The sequence below is a fragment of the Geospiza fortis genome, unplaced genomic scaffold, assembly GCF_000277835.1.
Source record: "Geospiza fortis unplaced genomic scaffold, GeoFor_1.0 scaffold353, whole genome shotgun sequence".
NCBI classification, from domain to species: Eukaryota; Metazoa; Chordata; class Aves; order Passeriformes; family Thraupidae; genus Geospiza; species Geospiza fortis.
In genome coordinates, this window is record NW_005054473.1 from 861483 (window position 1) to 883493 (window position 22011).

A 22011-nucleotide genomic window follows, 5' to 3' on the forward strand; every position below is an offset into this window, starting at 1 on the left:
TCCCGGGCCTCATCCCCAGGCAGCATTCCCGGGGCTCATCCCCAGGCAGCATTCCCGGGGCTCATTCCCGGGGCTCATTCCCGGGGCTCATCCCCAGGCAGCATTCCGACGCGTCCGGACCCAGCCCCGGGAGCATCTCTGCCCCCCGGTCCAGCCCTGGCAGCATCCCAGCCCCTCCCATCTCATCCCAGCCCCTCGATCGAGCCCGGGGCGCGTGGGGTGCCCCCCACGGGGGGCTGCAGCCGCGGGATCGCCCCCACCCCGGTTCTTTCCTCTCCTGCGCTCCCCTCCCAGCACGAGTCCCCTGAATGCTCCATTTGAAGCTAATTCCGGCTGAAATCTGGTTTGCTTTCCAACGTTGCTGCTTTAAATTGGAGAGATTGACCTTGTAGCAGGAGGTGACATGCAGATGCACATCAGCAGCCCGTCAGAGAGGCGGCGGGGGCTGGGGGGGGTACGGAGCCGCCTCGGGGACACGCCAACTATTTTATGAGTAATTTAATATCTGGAACACAGACTTTTCATTCCCAGAGATCTGCTGGGGAAAGAAAGAGCCTTTCTGCAGCCCCGAGAAGGCTGTTCTTCATAAGAAGGCAGAGCAGGAAAAAAAAGGGCTGGGATTTAACTCCTTGGTGGCCAGCCAGCACAGAGCCTCCCGGGCCCGGTCCCTGCAGAGGGCCAGGAAAAGCAGGAATTCCCTGAGCACCTCTAAGTGGAAGACAAGCCAGGCTGTGTTTCTCCAGGCAAAAGAAGCAATTGCTCCTTCCCATTCAAATCCAAACGCAAGCCTGGGTGAGGATGGGGGGAACAAACTTAACAGCAGCCCTAAGTGAGATTTGGGGTGGGAGCTGATGTCTGAACTCCCTTCCCTGTCAGACTGGTTTCTGCTGTATCAAACTCCCCAGGAGTCTCCCTGGGGTTGGGACCACTCTCCAGTGGAACCAGTGCACCCAAGGGGACCCATGCAGGGAGCTCCTGTCACCTGTGTGACCTCAGTGTCCACCAAAGCTGCTGTGTCCTGTTGTGATGCCTGTGACATCCCAGCAGGCACAACCCAGTGCCCTGTCCCAGTAATGCCTCTGCCCAGAGCATTCCAGCACCCTGGCACAGCACTGAACCCACACAGGGATTCCCATATGGCTCCTGACTGACATTATGGTTTGGAGAAGGGGAGGGAAGGAAGAACACAAAAAACCCCAATATTTCACTCCACAACCTGGCCCAAGGGCAGAGGAGATGGTGGAGAGCAGCCACAGCCTGGCAGCAGGAACTGCGGCTCAGAGCTGGGAGGCTGAAGGGAAGGAAGCACTCAGGGCTGTTCGGGAGGGAGCTGCAGGGAAGGGAAGAGCCTCCCTGCACTGAGGAGCAGTGGCATCAGCTACATGGGAGAAGAGCTGTTTGGAGGGACCGGCATGGGAAGCTGATCCAGGAGGCCCTGTCAGGCAGCCTGGCTGTGGCTGGTCCTGCCAGCAAAGACCAAAACCAAACAAGGATGGTTTAGGAAGGGCTCTTCCTTGGTTATAGCAGGTACTGGGAACTCCTGGGCTCAGTGCAAACGAAGCAACACCTCTGCAATCTCCATGATGTTTGCTGATGATGTTAGACCACACCATGGCACTGACATCACTGGCTCCATCTCACTGACAAACAGCATGGCTGTGCTTTGATTCCTCCAGCCCAGCTTCATCTCCATGAACACTGACAGGCACACCCATTTCTACCACATTGGATCCTGTCAGAGTCCTGCTTATGCCAAGACTGGAGCTTTGGCAGTGAGAAAACTTCCTAACCCCCAGTTAGAAAATGCAGGAGAAACCTCCATGTGATTTTCTTGCTGGTCCCTATTGCTCTGTGCCTGGGAGCAGGGAGATTTTATTTTAACTCCCTGAGAGCTCTGTTGGTGCCTTTGCCCACAGCTGTGCTCCTGGTTCCCTCCCTGTCCACTCAAGTGGCCACCAACACCAACAGACCAAAGCCCCCCATGGCTTCTTGGCAAAACACTGACCTCCCTAAAACTCCTGAAGTCACCTTGAAACACCTCCTGCCCCAGCTTCAGCACCTGCTGGGCATCTGGGGGCCTCAGCCCTGCCCTGGTGGTGGCCTGACACCAAGGTGAGGGTCACAGCACCGCCTGGTGAGGGAAGGGCTGTGGCTGGGCCCTGCAGCTGCCTTGAAAAGAAACCCCAAAGGGAGTGACAAGGAGCAGAACGTGCATGTCAGGGGACGGCTCGGAGCACACACAGAGCACAGGGAGTGTGCAGGGGCAGGGGGAATCGCACAGGGCTGGCTGTGCACAGGGGGAGTGTGCCCACAGGGGCCAGTGAGCACACACAGCACAAGCAGAGGCGTGCCAGAGCTCCAGGCCAGCTCTGCCCACCCTGGGTGAAGACAGATTCTGCAGGTTTATTCCCTGGTGCAGCCATGCCAGGTTGAAGCACTGGGCTCAGGCAGCCATGGGGAAGGTGTAAGGAATTAATTAAATATACAAATTGGCCCTTTCCCGGGTGCCAGTGGCCGTAGTGTTGCCCTGGCCCACCCTTACCACCCACAGCATCTGCCCCCACACAAGTTTCTCTCCACTCTCCTGTTAATGGTTGTGGTGTTCCAAGATTGCCCTGTTTCCATGGAATAATGCATCCCGGACCGAAGAGCAGGGCAGGAGATTCAGGAGCAGGGCTAGGCTGGTCCTGCTGCTCTGGGAACAGCAGGCAGGACAGGTAGGAATGCCAGCACAGCACCCAACCCTGGTGCTTTTGGGTTTTCCCACTGTGGCCTGAGCAGCACCGGGGGCTCGGCAGGGGACTGATTGCTGCACACAGGAGGAAACAATGCCAGCTCCTGTGCAGGGAGCCATGGCAAGGGACATTCTGCCTCTGGCCTCAGTGAGTGCTGCAACAGCTTGAGAGAAAGGGGCCTCTCCAGCTCAGGGGGTGCAGGCTGCGGCTTTGGGGCTTCCTACAGGGTCAGAAATGTGCTGCCCCCCTTGAGCTGCCTGGGAAGAACTGAAGGGTGGTGTTGTATGGAGCAACAACAGCTCCAGCACCCTCTGGGCCCCTTTCCTCATCCATTTTGGATACCCGGGGTGTGTGAGTCTAGTGGCAGCCTCAGGGGAGCTGCCATCTCATGGGGCCACTGCCAGAGGAAACGATGCCCTCTGCACCTCTGGGCAGCAGTTCCCTCTGCACCTCTGGGCAGCAGTTCCCTCTGCACCTCTGGGCAGCAGTTCCCTCTGCATCTTTGGGCAGCAGTTCCCTCTGCACCTCTGGGCAGCAGTTCCCTCTGCATCTCTGGCCAGCAATTCCCTCTGCACCTGTTTCCCAGCTGTGTAAGCACCATGAGCTGCACTTACAGCTGCTGGTACCTGCACTGCCCTCTGACTTTCCCTAGGCACAGCCAAGCCCTCAGAACCCTTTTGGCTCATACTGGTCAGACATCTCTTTTAAAAATAACCAGCTTTTGTCCTTACACCTTTTCAAAAATCAAAAATTATTATATCCATTACCTGGAAAGGTAGAAAGCTTCACCTTGGTGTCTAACAACATCCCAGGTCCCTTCTTACAGAGTTTTCTGCTGCCAGTGCCTGTCCTCTGACAGGGGATTGTCCCATGCCAGAAAAATAACTTTGCATTTGTCTCCATCAAATATCAGTGGGCTTCTGCCAGCTCATTTCCCAGCCTTCAGGGCTCTTGGAATGGCAGCCCTGACCTCCGGTGTATCTCTGTTCCCTGGTACAGTGTCTCCTACCTGCTGAGGGTTCAGGAGGCTCGGGCAGTGTATGCTCCCAGCCCTCTTTTGGGCGTCAAACACCTGCTCTTTTCCCTCCCTGCCTTGCCCAGCTCAGTTTTATTTGTGATGCTGCATCTCCCGCTGTGAAACACGGTGGGTTTGGTGGCTGCACTGTAAAGGCCATCCAGTGCTCTGGCACAGAACTTCAGAACACAACACCCAACACCTGTGCTCGGACCTTCTGAGAGCAGCAGAGCCTGGGGACACGCGTGGCTGCACCTCGGGGGACAGAAGGCACAGATTTTGCTGCAGGAAGGATAAAGCTGCGAGGTGGTGGTGAGGAGGAGGAGGAGGAGGTATGAACCGGGCTAATCCTGCCCCCTGCCTCCTCCCAGCCCCTCGCGCTGCCCGGCTCGGAGCTGTGCCCGAGGACGCTGCCGCTGCCAGGCGAGGGCTGAGCCAGTCTCCAGTGCCACCTGCCGGCAAATGGCCCCGGACAGGAGCCTCCGAGCGGGTCACAACAGCCTCGGTCACTGTCCTGCGCTGACATCTGAGCAGCCCAGAGCTGGGGGCCTGGACTCACAAACAACCTGGAGACCTCAGGGGTGACGCTCCATGAAATCTGCCCATGGCACACTCACCTCCCCAAGACCTTTTATCATCATCCTTTCCATCCAGACCCTTTCAAACCCCAGACTCGCACAAAAATTCCTGAATGCCCCTGTCCAGGCCCACGAGATGGGCTGGGGGCTGCAGGCAGCCCACCCACACGGGTGCAGAGCTGGGTTGTCACCTGCCCCGGGGTCAGGGCTGTCCCTGGGCTCCGCAGCTTTTATTCATCTGAACATTCCTGGGCCCACAGCTCTGCTATTGATAAGGAGCAGGCTGGGAGGGCTTGGTTGTGCTCCAGGACGTGGAGAACAGTTCTGTGCTGAGGTTTGGAGGCTGTAGTGGGGGTGTCCTCCACACCACACCCACCATGGCATCTAGTTGTTTGGCCCACGCTGACCTGCCCTGCCTTGTCACAAGCTTTGACAATCTTCTGTGGGTATTTCTGTCACCACCACCACCCCCAAAAAAAGTCTGAGAGAGGTTGGTGTCCCCAGATCCTGCCACTGCCAGGACTCTCCAGTACAGCACCACCTCCAGCATCTCCCCACGTACCACCAGTAGCCAGTGGCCCCAATTTTCCCACTATGTCATTGTCCTGCCCCCTGCTAAGGGCTGAGCTGCCTCTCCATGTTTTCCTAACCCTGGGCTGGGACCCTCTGGGTGGCTCTGGACAGAGATACTCGCCCTGGTCTGCAGCAGGAACTGCATGACTTGTCTGGCTCTACTCAGCAGTAATGAGATGCTAATGAGCCTGGGCTGCACCCAAGAGGGCGAGAACCAGTACCCTGGTTGTGTGAAAATTATTTGCGAGGAAAAAGGCAAATCCTATCCAGAAAGGGACCAAATAGTGCGAAGAGCTGTCATTTATTGCGCAAGAATGGCAGCAGTGTGCTTCAAGCACTAATTTGGGAGCAAAGAGTTTCCAGAGGAGTCCTCAGCACTGCAGAGACTGCAGAGATTGGCCACAGATACATCTCCAGTGGGCTAAGCCTCAGGGAAGATGAGGAAGCCAGAGAAAATGCTGTCAGACCCTTCCAGCCCCACCAAGGAGTTCTTCTCTGTTGGTTCCAGCCAGACAGACTCATTCATGGCCATCTTGAGGACCACGCCACCCGTGGTGACCTGGAAACTGTTATGCACGTAGTCACAGAAGGTCACCACCCTCTCGCCCCTGCTGGCACCCTGGCCCTTTTTGATGTTGAGGCACAGGTTGCCCCGGGAGGTGACGTGGTAGGTGAAGTAGTAGGTGCCGGGCACGCGGCAGGTGAAGCGGCCGTAGCGGTTCTCATAGTGGCCCTGCTTGTTGGTGAGGATGCGCTCAAAGCGGATGGGCTGCTCCCGGCGGGGGTAGGAGCTCATGCTCCTGGCAGCCGAGAACCCGGACTTGAAGGTGAGCTTGTAGTCACCAGGTTCTCCCGGGGGGCCAGGCAGTCCCTTGCTACCTGGTAAGCCCGTTGTACCTGGGATGCCAATGGGACCAACCTTCCCAGGCTGTCCCAGTGCTCCTGGGACTCCCGGCTCCCCTCTCCATTCTTCACTCTGGCCAGACGGTCCTAGGAAAGAGGAGGAAGAGTCATTGTGGTCACAGCCAAGACCCATTTGTCTGCAGAGAGGGAGCACGAGCAAGGAAACCTGTGCTGGGTGTGGGTCAGTGGAGACCTTGCCCAACAGGCAGGTGTGACACACCTTGCTGTCATCTCCCTCCTTCCCCAGGTTCTTTGGGGTGCTCCATCATCCCCACCTGACAAGACCTCAAAGAACTGGTGGAAATGGGTTGCTTTCCCAGGACAATCTTTCTCTGCTCTTGGCAGTCACAAGACAGTGTTTTACCCACCTGCAGCCTCTTCCTTACCTTGCTCACCCTTCGGGCCATTCTCCCCGTCCCTGCCATCGCTGCCAGGCTGTCCTGGTAATCCTGGGATGCCTGGGATGGTGCCGTAGGTCCTGCAGAGTGTGGCACTGGCAGGCTGCCCTCCAGCCAGGTAGAGCAGCATAGCCCACATGATCCACATCTGTGGGAGCATGGAACGGTGTTGGGGGCTTTCCTGGGGGGTGGGAGGGCTGGGGAAGGCACTCTGAGCTGCTCTGAAAGATGGTGACTGCAAGCAAGTCTGGGTAATATGATCAGGGAGGGAAAACATCCTACTGCAGAGCCAAATTCACTCTCCTGCTGGCCCTGGAGCAAAGAACCATAACCCTTGGGCAAGGCAGGGTTTGCAGTCTCTTGTCATTCTTAAACCCCCAGTTTCCAAGTGCACACAACTTCAGCCACATGAATATTTGGGACAGGTTATCTCAGAGATCTGATGCCCAATGTGGCCATGCTGCTGCCTTGTGGGAGAAATTCCCCATCTCATCTCAGGACCATACTTGCAGAGCAAAATCCTTACGCAACCAGAGTAGTTTTGTCATCTGCAAGGGAACAGGCCTTGCCTTCCACCAGCATGTCTAAGGGACAGTGCCAGTCCTTGAAAATGGCAATGAGCCCCCAAACCTCCCTCCTCCATCCCACCAGTTCCCCTTGTGACCTGTCACACAGCTGCTCAATGCCAGAGGCATTTCTGTATCTAACAAGCCTCACTGGGACAGTTGTCTGGGCTTCCATGCCTGGGGTCTTACCTTCTTCTTGACCTTCCTGCCCAACTCCTTCCCCCAGATCCTGGTGTGGGTGGATGTGGATAAGTACTGGGCATTTGGGGGCTGGATCTGGACATCACAGCACCCCAGCCACCACTCCCCCATCCCAGGTGGATTTTCCCAGTGCTGAAGCTCTGGTGCCAGAAGGACAAAAGATTGGTGAGTTGGATCCTTCAGCCACAGCCGTCATGATTTGGGTGCAGCAGGAACAAAGACCAATCCACAGGCTCCCAGCCATCAGAAGGCAAGAGCTTCTCAGGGCAGGAGAGCACCCCCAGGGCACCTTTCAGACTGATGCACCTTTCAGTCTCTGATAACCCTTCTGGAACTCTGCCATCTCTGCTTTTATGTTTTCCTTCTTCCAGGCGGAGCAGGAGGGGTCAGGGTCCCATCAGAGACCTCCACCACCCCCAGCCCAGTACCTCCACCCCCAGTTTCTCTTCTGCCACAGGCCACAGGGAAGTGCCAGCAATGCAGGTGACTGTCACCCTGCCAGAGTGGGGTTCCACACATGCTCCTGCCTTCGGGGGGAACCTTGGGCTCAGTCTTGCTCTTACCTTGAGCTCCTTGTTCATCAGGTGGGGAGATGAAGCAGGACACCCCAGAGTCCTGCTCAGAAATGCCTGAGAGGAGAAGCAGAAGTTTACTGCAAGGGTTATTGTGAAAGCATCTGAGACACATCCCCTTTTTATCTTTAGCTCCTGTCCTTTTTCCGTGGCAGTTTCAGATCCTCCATGAATGCTGTTGTCAGCTGAGCAGGACAAGCCTTCCCCAAATAGCACCCTGAGCCCCTCCAGCCACAGCTCTGCCCTGCAGGGTCCCTGGGTCCTGCTCAGGGGTGTTTGCTATGAGGAATACTCTTTGGAGCTCCAGATGAGTTTAAGGTAACCCAACAGAGCTGCAGAAATGTGCATCCATTCAGGCAGCACCCCTCAGACTGCTCCATGTGCTTCCAGCTCTGCAGGCCCAGGGGATGCTGCAGAGTCTCAGCATCCATCACCTTGAGTCCGTGCCCCTGACCCTCCTAAATATTGTGCATGGGAAGTGATTTTACCCTGTGGGAAAAGCATTCCCTGCTTTGGCTACTGCCTTGTGGAAGTGAAGTACAGGACGTTTAGAGAGGAGACTGCCTTGTTCCACCCTTCAGTGTGTGACACCAGGAGAAATCACTGCTGGGTTTTGGTGGGCTCTGCATCCTCCACAACCACGAGCTCCTTTGGTGTGGCTCAGGAACGCCAGAGCGTTTCCCCTACCCCATCCTGGTAGGGACCCCAGGGATGTCCCAGCCATGGTGTTGGGGTTTCCTTTGCAGTCTGTGCCCCTATAGAGCTTTGGAGGGAAGTGGAATATCAGGGTCCTGCTTGGATGAGTCTTGGTGCCCTCTTGATAGGGGCTGTGTGGGGACACAGGAACCATCGTGGGCCTGCAGCAGCCAGGGGTCCCACCCCCTGTGCCAAGCCAGGTGTGGATGGGGTGTGGTGGTCTCTGATGCTCACGAGCCTTGGGGACATGCTGATGCCACACAGATGGCCATATGTCACGTGCACATTTGTGCACACCACATGGAGGAAACAACACACTACACCAGGTGCGTTGGGGAAGGTTTTATTGACACTTTCCACAGCCAGGTCATGGCAAAGGTGCTGCTGCAGCCTACTGAACCTGAGGCAGCCCAGGTGGGGAGGGGAAAAACACAGGGAGACCTCTGAGGTAATGTGGGGTTAGCAGGGGGGATGCACATGGCAGTGCCAGCAGGACCAGGAGCTCAGCACCATCACTGTGGGTGCAGATGTAGCAGATGTTCCTGTTCCCCCTGTGCAGCAGCTACCAGGGCTCAGCCCCCAGACTGAGGGGGGGGTCTGGCTGCTGGGCTTGATGCCCTCCCTGCAGAGAAATTGGGAGCATCAGGAAGAGCCCAGCAGTGAGCAGTGAGTTCAGGGCAGGTAGAAGGCGCTGGGGTGCTGGGGTGAGCTCTGCTGATCCTCTAGTCTGGGAAAAGCAGGAAGCCTGAGAAGATGCTGTCGGAGTTGGCAATGCCCACCATGCCGTTGTAGTCGTTCACTCCCAGCCAGACCTTGTCGGCAGCAGCCAGGTGGAGCAGCATCCCCCCGGAGCTGACTTGCACTGTGTTGGTCTTGTGGTCGCAGAAGCTGGCCATCCTCCTCTCGTTTTTGTGCAGGATGACACAGAGGTTGGCTGTGTGGGAGCTGTGGAAGACGAAGTAGTAGACCCCAGGGAGCCTGCAGGTGAACTTGCCTGTGGCAGTGTCGTAGTCATGGTTGGTGTTGGTGATGACGTTGTTGAAAACCACGGGGACGTTCTTCAAGGGGTACTGGCTGGTCTGCCTGGTCACTGAGAACACTGACTGCTGCTTCTGCATGGAGGTGCCTGGCGTTCCTGGGGGGCCGGCATGGCCTGCCTCCCCAGGGATTCCCATTGGACCAGGGGGCCCAGGGGGGCCAGGCTTCCCTCGAGGCCCAGGGGGGCCTGGTAGCCCTTTCACACCCTTGGGCCCTAGCTGTGTAGAAAAAGCTGGGATACCTGTGGGATGGTAGGGAGTGAAAGGGAGTCAGTGTCAATGGCAGGATGTGGGGAGAGGCTTCTCTAGCCCCTTCCTTTAGGCAAGAGAGTGCTGTTGCCTCTTCCACCTGACTACAGAGGATGCTCTCCACATCCTGCAAACCCAGGCAGACAAGCCATTGTGGACTCAGCGCAGCCCTGCAAGAGCCCATGTGGTTTCCCTCTTTGCTCACTCACCTGGCTCCCCTTTGGCTCCCTTCAGTCCATCCCGGCCATCCCTGCCTGGTATACCCGGCATGCCTGGCAGGCCTGGAGCTCCATAGCAGCTGTGAGGGTCTTCTACAGTCACAGCAGAGCCCAGATTCAGGAGGAGGAGGGTGAGGGCCAGATAGAGCTGCTCCCAGAATCTCTTCTCCATTTTGGTGTTCTGTAGTACGGAAAGTGAAAGAAAGGGCTGGAGTGAGGGGTCAGAGCAGGGTGGCTTGCAGGACATGGAGAAAATGAGCCTGGATATACCAGGAACACTTGGATGCCTTGCGTGTGTCCTCAATGTCCCACCTATACACACTGCAGGACAGTGGGGAGGTGCACATGTGGAGGTGGGCCCCAGGCTCATCTCCAACCCCAGGGCAGCCCCTGATGGCACAGCGTGGGTTGGACTTTCAGTCTGGATGGAGCCATGAGGTCTGAGGTACCCATGGCCAGCCCCAAGCCCTCTGAGTGCAGTGTCCCCAAACCCTGGAGATGCACACACCACTGTAGACTGTCACCCCGTGCTGCACTGAGGCTGGAACTCCCTGCACACAGCTGATCTCCCTCCTCCTCCAGCAGCAGCCTGACTGTCCTGGCTCTGTCCATCAGGATCAATCCTTCCATCAGCTGGTCCATCCTGTCTCCGTCACAGGCGCACAGCCCGTCAGTACCTCTGCCTTCGTCCTCTCCTCCTCCTCTCTCATCCACATCCTCCTCTCATTCTCCCCCTCTCCAGCAGTGTGCCATCCTGCTGGACCCCCAGTCCCACCCTCGAGACAGGGACCCTGCAGCACCTCTTACCTCTAGTGGGGACCAGGTCAGGGATCCCAGGCTGCCGATCCCGCTGGGCGCGTGGTCACTGCCAGCACAGCGTGGTGGGCGCGGCTCCCTGACACCCTCGCTGAGGAACTCACAGAGTTAGGAAAGGGTAAAGGGCACTTGTGAACACGGAACCCGAGCTGTTCCTAGCCAAATTTCACATCCTCCTGCCTGATGCTTTCTGCTGAGACAGCACTTTCTTGGTTCTCCAGCAAAACCCGTACTGGTGCCACTGCAACAGGAAGGGCTGGAAGGGAAGAGGTGGGACACAGCTCAAAGAGATGTGGCACAACTCCCCAGTGCAGGGAATAGCCCTCCCCAAATCCCCTGCTTTCCCTCTTACTTCCCTTGTTTCTGAGTAGAAGGGCAGCTTGGGAGCAGAGCCTCGGGCCAGCTCCAGTGGGCTGGAGATGCCTGTGGCACTGAGGGGCTGCTGCAGGTCACTGCCTGGCTCTGATGGAAGATGCTGCACCCCTAAATAGGACTGGAAGATGCTTCCTTTTGAGAGTTTCTGATCTGCACCCTTCCCCATGCCCCACCAAATTCTGCTGGGTGCTGGACTTGGTGAGGCCCCAAGATCCCTCACTGGGGTGTCGCTTCCTGCAGGTGACCGAGCCTCCTCCTCATTGCTCCAGGAATGGGGATGTTTGAGTGCCCAGTGTTTGTGGAGCAGCTCCCCTGAGGAGCAGTCCCAGGGGATGGCATCTGATGGCAGCTCCACCGCCATCACCCCACAATCCCATCTGTGTCCCAATGTCCCTGTCCCTCCTTGATGTAATGCCAGAGGACCACAGCTGCCTTTTGCCTTCCTGGGAGAGTTGGGTGCCAACTTGGGACCATGTGGGTGAGGTACAGGATCTGCTGCCTGTGTTTTCCCCTGCAGGACAGTGACCTTGGGCTCAGCAGAGAAGGACACACATAGCCCTGTCCCAGATGTTTCTTACTCCTCCCTGGAAGTGTCAGCTCTGATTGGACACTCCATTCCTCCCTGTCCTTCTGCACTTGCAGTGCCAGGGACAAGCTGGAATCACTTCTCTCCCTGGCAGCTTGGAAAGGGGTCCAGGATATTGATGGTTCAGGGAAGATGCATGAGTAGAAAAGAAAACCCAAGGAGTAGTGGTAGAAGAAGCATTTATTTATACTGATGGGGAGGTTGTGACAGGATGTGTCCCAGTGCCAGGAAGGCTTTTGCAGTGGTTAGTGGAGCAGAAGCAGCAGCAGGCAGTGATTTCCCACTCAGGAGCAAAGAGCCACAGCTGGTGACAACTGGGAGTGGAGCTTGAGTGCCCAGGAGGAGAAAGGGATGAGAGTCCACAGCCTCCAGGACAGCGCAGGCAGGCTCAGCATGGAGGTGAGTGCTGCAGTGGTGACCCACAGCTTGGCCAGTTGTGACACTGGGAAAGCACAGAACACTTCTGGATGCTCAACCTGCAACCATCCCCATGTGCTGTGGCACTAAAGCCTCCCACACATGCAGAGGGGAGCAGTCAGGCAGGCAGACACCCCACGAGGCTGTGGGAGTCCCTCAGGCTGTCTCTGGGGACACCAGGAACCCGCTGAAGACGCTGTCAGCCTCGGAGCCGCTGTAAATGGAGCTGCCCATGGCAGGGTTGGTGGTCAGGGACACGTGGTCACCCACGGCCAGGCTGAGCACGCTGCTGCCTGAGTTCACCTGCAGGATGCCGCGGCTGTTGTTGTCGCAGAAGCTGACCACGCCCTGCCCGTTCTTGGTGATGCTCAGACACAGGTCTCCGCTAGACACCACCTGGAAGCTGAAGTAGTAGAGCCCGGGAATGCGGCAGGTGAACTTCCCGGTCTGGGGGCTGTAGGAGTTCTCCTCGTTGGTGATGATCCTGTCAAACACCACCGTGGTGCCTGCGTGTGGCGGGGCCAGCCTGGAGGCGGAGAAGGCGGGACGCGGATGCTCCAAAGCATTGCCAGCTTGCCCTTTCTGCCCCGGTGGCCCTCGCTCCCCTGGCATTCCCGGAAGGCCTGGTAGGCCAGGCAGGCCAGCCATGCCTGGTTCGCCAGGATACCCTGGTTCGCCTGCATCCCCTTTGGGTCCCTTGATGCTCGAGCTCAGTGCTGCTCTCCCTGGGGAGAAGAGGGGAGGAGAAGGAGTTCATGCCCATCTGGCATCTCCTGAGCTGCTCCCACAGTCTGGGATGCTCTGACCAAGAGGCTCCCAGGCCTCCAACATCCCCGGCTTCCTCTTACCTGGCTCTCCCACGTCACCCTTCTGCCCTGGCCTCCCATCACGGCCAGGGACTCCAGGGGAGCCATTCTTGCCATCTGGTGCCCTACAGACTCCGTCCTCCAGCAGGGCCATGCCTAGCACTGCTGCCAGGATGCTGGCTGCCAGCAAGAATCCAGGTTGCATCCTGCTTCCTGCAGCACAGGGATGAATTGGGGATGGAGGCAAACACACACAGATATGCAGGTGCCCTCATCAGATGCATCCACAGATCTACTGAATTGTCCAGTATGGATAAGCAGACACCACATACAGGGAAGGGTTTTGAGGCTGTGTGATCCGAAATCACTGATGGCACTGAAAATCTCTAGCATGCCCATGGCAGAGCTCTGGGATTGAAAGCCCAGGACATGGAGCATGGCACATACCCTTTCCTCCATGTCCTGGGCATGGGTAGGGGCACCTCAGATGCCTGTAGAGGATGTTTATTCCAGTTTGGGGGGAGAAGCGCTGCTGTGTGGGGCAGTGGCCCCATAGGATAGAGAGCACAAGGGAGGAAAAGATGCAAAGACACACGACAGTGCTCAACGGGAAAGGGAAAAAGGGCAAATGATATCCAAACCTCCAACACGCAGAGCTGGGAGAGAGGACATGGATCTATCCCAAAATCTGAGGTTCTCAGCCTGGGACAAGTCTGCAGAACCCAGTGATGTCCACAATCATACAGAGCAAGGACAGATTCCTGCAGATTCCTCTTCCCCCCGCATCATCTTTTCCCTCTTTTTCTACTTTAAACCCTTATGAAGGCGGAAGTGAAGAAGGAAGGAGGACAGGGAGCAAGGACTGGAAAGTGGTGGCAGGAGAGTGTCCCCAGCTGTTTGTGGTGAATTACCTTGGTGCAGAGGCTGAAGACAGGGCAGTGTGAGAAGCTCTGTTTGCTGGAAGCTCTTCTCTGGGAGTAGGGAGGAAGAAGAGAGGGGTGGGAAGGATGAACTTGCATGCTCTGCGGTTTGCCTGGATGGAGAAGGGATGTGTTGAGTTTCATTTTCTCTCTAAGAGAAAGAAACTTGTTCCCCTTTCCATGCTTGACTCTGGCTTTACTGGAAACAGCTTGGTCAGGGAGAGTGCAGCACCACTGGGTGCCCAGCCTGGCCCAGCAGCAGGGGCTGGTGGTGACTTGGCACAAAGCAACATGACTGGAGGATGCCCACAGGCTGCTGAGATGGCAGGAGGGGACAGGTGATGGGAGTACCAGATGTCACAGCCACCCAAGGGATGCTCAGGGCAGGAGATCACCTTTGGAGGCTTCTGCTCTGGCTGATGGGCAGAGTGTCTGTCACTTTGTCATGGTGCTGCTGGGTGCTGACCTCTCCAGATGCCCACCTTGGAACTGCATTTGGATGGAGCAGGATCCAGCAAAAGGATCATCAGTGCCTGTGTGGCTCAGCTGGGCCTCGAGTATTTTGGTTGGATATTAGGGAAAGGTTCTTCCCCCAGAGGGTGGATGGGCACTGCCCAGGCTCCCCAGGGAACAGTCATGGCCCCAAGGCTGACAGAACTCCAGGAGTGCTTAGCCAATGCTCTGAGGCACAGGATGGGATTGTTGGAGTGTCTGTGCAGGGCCAGGAGTGGGACTGATGATCCCTGGGGGTTTCTTCCAGCTCAGGATAGTCCATGGTCCAACAATCTCCTTCCCGCTGCCCTCACTGCAGTGCTTTGGGGAGCTGGTGTCTAGAGTAGAGTGGGAAAAGATGAGGGTGTCTGGCACTGATGATGCTCTCAGTTCCCTTTGGGTAGCTGTGCCTTGCACCAGCCAGATCTGGGCAACCCCAGGAGCTGTGTGTGGCCTCGAGGTGAAACACCAGCACCTCCTATCACTGAGTGCAGGGATGAGTCCAGGGGTGCACATTCAGCTCTGCTGAAAAAGATCCCCAAAATGCCACCAGTCCCCAAACCCCATCACATGGGCATGGGACGTGCCACAGTGACTCTAGCAGCTGAACATCCTTGGGACCCCGGGGACCACCCAGGCCGCCCCATGGGGGACACAGTGGGCAGTGAGGAGGGGCCTTCTCATCCACATTCCCTTGAGTGTCCTTTCAGGAGTCCTGTGGCAGCTGCCCTGGCCTGGAGCGGGGCTTATGGGAGGATATCCCAGGAAAGAGGACGGTAAGCAGACCTGGGATTAGGGTAACTCCAAGTCCAGGGGTGTTGACAAACCCCCTATCCCCTCCGCCTTTGGCTTCCTGCATTCCCAAGGGAGGTGTTGCATCATTTCCAAAATAGCTGAAAAAGGCGATGACCAAAATTCAGTCTAGAGACCCTTGCCAACAAAGATCTGTCACTGAGTTGGTCTTTAATTCATTGACTAGATGCCTGCTTAATGCAATATGTTACACATTTTTAATCAAAATGTTATCCCATAATAAATCAGATGCCCAGAAGAAATGTGATTTTATTTTATCAGCAGAGTTCACCTATCAACTGGACCTGTAACCATGTCAAGGCAAGATGACAGGTAAGTTGGAAAGGACCTACCTCTGCCAAATGGTGTTTCTGGACAGTAATTGTATTTCTGTCCTATTGCCCTTTCTTAATATACAGCCCAAATCAGACCACTCCATCATTTCATTCAGCATTGATTGATGGCTGGGTCCTCATGCTCTGTGTCCTTTGTCTTCTGCTGTTCCCTTAACCCCATTTAAATGCTCAATTACAGGGTCCTGGCTGTGGGTTTCCAGCACCTCCAGAAGCCGGTGTTGGTCCAGGTGTTCCTTCCCCCAGGTCCTTGAGATTTCTGAGAAGTGTTTAGCCCCACTCACCTGACTTTCAGAGTTGCTGTGGTCAAGCCAACCCTTCCTCTCCCATCCTCTGAGCAATTCCTCCTCCTCCTCCTCTGGATCTGAAGCTGAGACATCCCAGGCTGGTTTGGGTTAGCAGGGACCTTAAAGCTCATCTTGTTCCACCCTGACATGGGCAAGGACGCTTTTCATGTCCAACATGGCCTCGGACATTTCCAGAGATGGGGCAGCCACAGCTTCTCTGGGCAACCTGTTCCAAGCCCTCTCCACCCTTAGAGGAGGATTTATCCCCAACACCCCATCTGACCTTGCCCTCTGGCAATGGGGAGCCATTGACAGCGACAGACGTGGCTCCGTGGACCGTGATTGGTCATTAAATAAGAACAATTCACATATTGGGTAAACAATCTCCAAACCACATTCCAAAGCAGCAAAACACAGGAGAAGCGAATGAGATAATATTGTTTTCCTTTCTCTCTGAGGCTTCTCAGCTTCCCAGGAGAAGAATCTTGGGCAAGGGGATTTTTCAGAAAATATGACAGTGACAGGAGTGGAAGAACCGTGCAAACCCCAATGCCTCCCCAGAACCCCACAAACAGATTTTGCTGCAACTCCAACGCCTCACCCCCAGCTTTTCCCTCCTGTTCCCTGCAGGTATATCCGAACAATGTACCTGGGGATCCAGAGCCAGAGGAGGAAGGAACACCAGCGGCGTTTCTACTGGGCTATGATGTACGAATATGCAGACGTGAACATGCTGCGCCTCCTGGAAACATTCCTCGAGAGCGCCCCTCAACTGGTGCTACAGCTCTGCATAATGATCCAAAAGAACCGTGCAGAAGCATTACCATGTAAGTGGTGTCCGCCCGGACACGTCTGCCAGGCACCGCGCGGCCGCTCGTGGGCCGGGATAACCCATCTCCCCAGCGGCCCCAAAGCCCCTTTCCCCGGGCTGGGGGCGGTTTGGCGCTCCCTGGGACGGGGGGACGACCGGGGTTTGCTCGGGGGCGATCAGGCCGTGCGGGAGGTGCGGGGCCCGTACGGCCCTGCTGGGCTCTCCCTGTGGGGCAGCTCCAGCAGAGCCCCCCGCAGCACCGCGGCCAGCCCCCAGCATGGAGCAGGGGCTGACACCATGTAGGGGACCCCAGACGACATGAAATGGGGCCAGGCCCAATGCAGAGATTACCTGGACTAGCCAGAGGATGCTCCATAGAGCCCCAGGTGTCACAAAATCATCCCCAAAGAGGATGGTGCCTTGGTACTTGGGGAACCTGAGCACTCAGGTGAGCATCCACATGATTCAGAGCACCTGTTATGGCCTGTTGGCACTGCTGCACACCCAGGAACTCTGCTCCAGATGATTTTTACCCCAAGCATCCCTCCTCCTTTCAGCATGGGGCAGCTCCTTCTCCTCTGGCTGCCCTCCTAGCTGGGGGTGCCAGGCGAGACAGGTCAGTGCCTCCCCAGCCCTGCAGCCCTTCGAGGAAGGGAAGTGATCCCTGCACAGCCTCCCCCTGTCCCCAGTGCCTGCAGGCACACAGGAGTTGCTGACAGCAGACAACAGAGAGAGATGCTGCTGCGCTGCCTTCCCTGCTGGGCATCCCTGGGGTGCTGAGCTGACAGGCAGGAGCTGCCAGAGGAGAATAAATCAGGCAGCTGGCACTTACCTGTCCTGAATAGAAGGCTGTGATGATGGAGATCAGCAGTGCTGGCAGGTAGCACACACCCCTCTGCTGCCAGTCACCAGCAGCCCAGTCGGCCACCTGCACCCACTGGGCGGTGAGGACAGCTCACAGCATCCACCTTTCTGCAGCCACTGCTGGCTTAATGGTGCCTGAATAACTGGGCAGATGGATGTTGCAGCTGTTGAGCTGGGCTGTCCCAAACAGAATCAGGGAATTAAGGAAGCATAAAGTTTGGAAAAGCCCTCTAAGATCTTGGAGTCCAAATATTAATGCACCAGGTTAATGCCAGGCCCATCACTGAACCAGGCCCCAAAGAGCCACATCCATATCTCTTAAATCTCTCCAAGGATGGTGACACGACCACTGCCCTGGGCAGTTGTGCTAGTGCTTGACAGCCCTTTCAGTGAAGGAATTTTCTCTAATATCCAGCCTAAACCTCCCCTGGCACAACTTGAGAACATTTCCTCTTGTCCTGTCACTTGTTACCTGGGAGAAGAAACTGACCCCCACCTAGATCCATCGTCCTGGCAGGGACTTGTGGAGAAAGATGGTGCCCTGGAAGGATTTCATGAGATGTCAGGTGAAAATCAGGCTGCAAAGCCACTTGCCACGCTGTGTGACACTGTGTGGCATGCTGCCACGTGTCTGAAATGTTTTTAATTGCTGTCCCAGGGGATGAGTTATTCCTGTGATAGATGCTTGCACAGAGCGGGTGTGAGGAAGAAACACAAGTATGTGGTTTAAGAGCCAGGATTTCAGGCTCCAGCCCTTGCTGGCTGTCTCCTGTCATTGATGCACATCTCTGTTGGCTCATGGGACAAGAGGAGATAGATGAGTGCAGAGCAGCCCTGGGCAATGCTGGGAAAGCTGGTCCCATCCCTCTCTCTCTTGTTCCCTGTTGAGGATGTCAGGGCTTGTCATTATTCGACATCTATTGGTTAATTTGGCTGATTGTTCCCCATTCTTTAATGTATCCGTTATTTATTTATTCTCTGGTGTAACAAGCAGTTCCAGATTGATCACTTTGGCATGTAAATGAGCTGCTCTAGTGCTTGTCACTGAAATTTGTAGATTGGGGGAGTTTGCAATCAAACACAGCCGGAATCTAAATTACGGCATTTCAGGCAATAATAGCAGGGAGAAGACAGGAAGGATGTGCCATAAATAAGATGGTATCAGAGCAGGGTGCCCTGAGCTGTGCTGACAACATGCCAGGAGCCCCAGGGTGAACAGCAGGAGTCCCTGCCCTGCAGAGCTGGGCTGTCCTGGCAGGGCTGGCTCCTTCCCCAGGGGAGAAGGGCAAACAGAGGAAGCAAAAGGCTTTTGGGAATGGCAGGGCCTGGCTGGGGACTAAAGGCTGCTCTGAAGAGCCCAGCGTGGGGAAAGTGTTTACAGGACTACAAGCTGCAGGGAGCCTCAGGACTCTAGCATAGAATACGGATTTGATTGCTACCATGGATCATGTTTGGCATCTTCCCACCTCCATCAAAAGTCAATGGATGCATCCAGGATGAGATTCTGTCCCTCCTAAGGTCAGTAAGAAAGATCACACCAGGTAAGTAAGAGATCCAAGTGCTCTAGGCCTTCCTGCAGGCAGTGGGCACAGCTGGGATGGGATCAGGGAGCCAACCTGGACCTTTGCAACACCAGGGGAGAAGAGCCTGTACCTTTCCATGCCAGGGTATACATGGAACAAAGTCCTGCCAGAGAGCAGTGATGTCCAGCAGGCAGTGTGCTGTGGGTCTCAGCAGAGCTGCAGAAAGGACCTCAGGGATCCCCACTCCAGCTCCCTGCTCATGGCAGGACTATTCCAGCGTTAGATCAGGGAAGATGTGGCTTTGCCTACCTGAGTCTGGAACCACCCAGGGACAGAGATAGCCATGGCTCCAGTGAGCTGTCCTAGAGCTGGACCACACACAGGTGAAGAGACGTTTCCTGATGTCCATCCCAAATCTCTGAAGGTCTCCTGTGTGCCCACCATCCCTAGTTATGTCATTTGGCATCACAGATGTGTTTGGCTCTGTTTCCTTGCAATTATTCCCAAGCAGCTGCAGCTCCCACCTCACCCTCCCCTTCCTCTGGCTGACAGCGAGGGTGGTCTCCCCACTGCTGATCATAAGGATGAACAATTTCCCTCGAATTGGCCACAGTCTCCCCAGTGCAGCAGTTTAGCTCATCTGTGCTTTGTTCACATTCAGCCTGGTGCCCACTGATTCCCACCCTAACCCTTTCCTTACTCCAGCAATGAGTCCTGAGCATGTTAAGCCTTAAGGAGAGCCCATGGTAGCTCCTGATCACCTAAAGGTTTAAAAATAGCTTGAAGTGCCATTTTTACAAGGCAACAAAAACAACAACAAAAACATCCCAATTCTTGTCCTTCCTTTCCCTCTTGGCTTTATGCTATGGGTTCAGGAGATGAGGCTCTGAGACACATCCTAGACATGGTGGGATTCCCTTCAAACCCCATGTGGTGGCCATACTGGAGGGGAGGCACAGGGTGCCAATCTCTGGGCTGTCAGTTTTGCTGCCTCAGTTCTGGTTCTGTGGGGTTTGGACTCTTTGGGGCCTTTAGGCCATGGTGACACCATCAGGAATCTCTCCACCAGGCAGGGATGTGCTCATCCCAATGGATTGGGAACCATCAGGCACTGGTTTGCAGCAATGTTGTGCCTCCCCACTGGGCTGGGATGACCAGCAGAGATCCTCCCTGCACCCTGTGCCCAGACAGTTCTGGAAAGCTGCTGGAGCATCATGCCCCCTTCCCAGACTTATCTCCATCCTGTGACCTGCTTTCCCTGACATCAGGCTTTGAAAATGCAGCGGTAGTTTCCTGCAGGTGAGCATCAGTGTTAACTGGGTCATGGCAGCTGGAGGTCTGTGCTGGCTGCAGCCCATTACAGCTCATTTCTGTTCAAGCTCACTTTCCACAGGGGCTTTTCTGGCAACTCAGCTCCCCTCTACCTGCCCTTGGCTGCCAGATCGATGGGAACTCCCAGGCTCACTTGTCTGTCTGCCCAGTTTGGAGGGCGGCTGATTGCTGATCCTGAGGCTCTGATTGCCTCTGCCTGTGGCCAGCAGGGCCCCAGCATGTGCCTCAGGCTCCATCAGCCAGCCTTGCACTCAGCTTTCCCAGGGAATACCCCAGCGGTGCTGAGCACAGCTGGGATGGGTGTTTCCAAGGCAGGGAGGTGTTCAAGCTGCATTAGGCTGGAGGCCACGCTGCCTCCCTGTTCCTGTGCCCTGACAGCCACACACTTCGAGTGGAGGGACTCAGCCCATCGCAGGGGGTTGGAAGGAGGTGGTCTTTAAGGCTGCTTCCAATTCAAGCCATTCCAGGATTTGATGATCCTGGTCTGATGAATACAGACCTTCAGCAAGTCTGATTTTGGTGGCTCTCTGGCTTTGCTCCCAACAGAGGCCAGCAGTATCTGTATCCTCAATCCTGGGATGGCTCACACGCTTCCAGCATCCTCTGAGGCACTTCCATCAGCTCAACAGCTCCCTGCCCTCCATGGACACATCCCAACCTCTCTGCTTCTGTTAGGACCTCACCCTCCTCAGCCACCTCTGCTGCTTCCCACCAGGACACACCACCTTCCCAGCTTGGACAGACACTTCCACTTGCAGTGGCATGAGCCACTCAGGATTCACTCCTGTCCATCCTCTCCTACATGCAGAGGTCAAACCCATGTCCTTGCTGCCAACTCAGAACCAAATCAATCAACACCTCAGAGGCCTCTCCAGACTCTTTGTGTGGGGGCGATTGTGTGGCAGCCCCAGCACTGACTCCCTGGCCCGGAGTTATTCTTCACCTGGACTTTTAATTTCAGAGCTGCAATGAGGGAAATGAAGAATCCCGGCTTCTAATTAATTACTGACTCACCTGTAATTGATGAAAGTTACTGCCAGTGTGTCTGGTTAATTGCACTGTGGGGAAGGTCACTCTGAACACTGTTTTTCCAAACACCCCAGTGGGTGGCCCAAAGTCCTGAAACAGCTCCACTCTGCAGATCCTGAGGGAAGTTTGCACTGGTGGCAGAAGATAGCTGTGATCCTCTGGCCTGTGTATGTCACCAGAGTGGGGAACCACAGAGCATCCTGGAAGGTGGCTACCTCTGGACAGTGGGTCCTGGTCCTCTGGATATTGGGAAGGAATTCTTCCCTGTGAGGGTGGGCAGGCCCTGGCACAGGCCAGCCAGAGCAGCTGGGGCCGCCCCTGGATCCCTGGCAGTGCCCAAGGCCAGGTTAGATGAGGTTTGGAGCAGCCTGGGCCAGTGGAATGTGTCCCTGCCCATGGCACGGGGTGGCACTGGATGAGCTTTAAGCTCCCTTCCAACCCCTCCATTTTGGGATTCTATGATTCCATGGTCTGATCTGGTGGATGCAGAGGTCCCAGCATGAGGCCAAGCACAAGGTGATGCATGCAGGACCCTACAGCTGGGCTTCATGTGGCATTTCATGTGACAAAAAGACTGCATTTTTATTTCCAAGTCAGATTTATCCTATAATGGGACATATTTGGTTGCATTAGCCTTCATGATGAGGATTCAGGGCTGGGCAGTGGGATCTCTAAGGTACTGTAATCCTTCCAGTAATGCCTGAATTTTTTTCAATTTAATTTACTTGGAGAAGTCAAATGAAGCCTCTCATTTGCCACAATGATACAAGGAGATTACAGCTTGTGCCTCCCATTCTCAGTTCTGAGCTGGATGAAGCTCCCTAATTCCCTAAAAGCCCATATTATTGGGATGTGTGTTTGTTCTCA

General features: G+C 55.7%; 3 protein-coding genes across 6 annotated transcripts; all 3 read right to left on the reverse strand.

Moving 5' to 3' along the window:
• Positions 1-5185: 5185 nt before the first annotated feature.
• Positions 5186-7616, reverse strand: C1QB (complement C1q B chain). The gene is made up of 3 exons (XM_005428163.2): positions 7533-7616; positions 6191-6350; positions 5186-5891 (listed from the first exon to the last, which is right to left on the reverse strand). Exons 1-3 carry the CDS (start codon positions 7548-7550, stop codon positions 5323-5325), a joined length of 747 nt encoding a protein of 248 aa, XP_005428220.1. The 5' UTR covers positions 7551-7616; the 3' UTR covers positions 5186-5322.
• Positions 7617-8564: 948 nt separating this feature from the next.
• LOC102035709 (complement C1q subcomponent subunit C) lies at positions 8565-10686 on the reverse strand. 2 transcript variants are annotated; one of them, XM_031062919.1, is made up of 3 exons: positions 10549-10686; positions 9752-9922; positions 8565-9436 (listed from the first exon to the last, which is right to left on the reverse strand). In XM_031062919.1, the coding sequence occupies exons 2-3, from the start codon at positions 9911-9913 to the stop codon at positions 8960-8962; spliced, it is 639 nt and encodes a 212-aa protein (XP_030918779.1). In that variant the 5' UTR covers positions 9914-9922; positions 10549-10686; the 3' UTR covers positions 8565-8959. The 2 variants fall into 2 exon arrangements, with proteins under 2 accessions (XP_030918779.1, XP_005428221.1); XM_005428164.3 differs by having other exon boundaries at positions 8565-9516; positions 9733-9922.
• Positions 10687-11680: 994 nt separating this feature from the next.
• On the reverse strand, positions 11681-15677 carry C1QA (complement C1q A chain). Of its 3 annotated transcripts, none has more exons than XM_031062924.1 (4): positions 15583-15677; positions 13653-13774; positions 12784-12947; positions 11681-12660 (listed from the first exon to the last, which is right to left on the reverse strand). In XM_031062924.1, the coding sequence occupies exons 3-4, from the start codon at positions 12944-12946 to the stop codon at positions 12092-12094; spliced, it is 732 nt and encodes a 243-aa protein (XP_030918784.1). In that variant the 5' UTR covers position 12947; positions 13653-13774; positions 15583-15677; the 3' UTR covers positions 11681-12091. The 3 variants fall into 3 exon arrangements, with proteins under 3 accessions (XP_030918784.1, XP_030918785.1, XP_030918786.1); XM_031062925.1 differs by lacking the exon at positions 15583-15677 and adding an exon at positions 13383-13454 and having other exon boundaries at positions 13653-13688; XM_031062926.1 differs by lacking the exons at positions 13653-13774; positions 15583-15677 and adding an exon at positions 13383-13605.
• Between the last annotated feature and the right edge of the window lie 6334 nt (positions 15678-22011).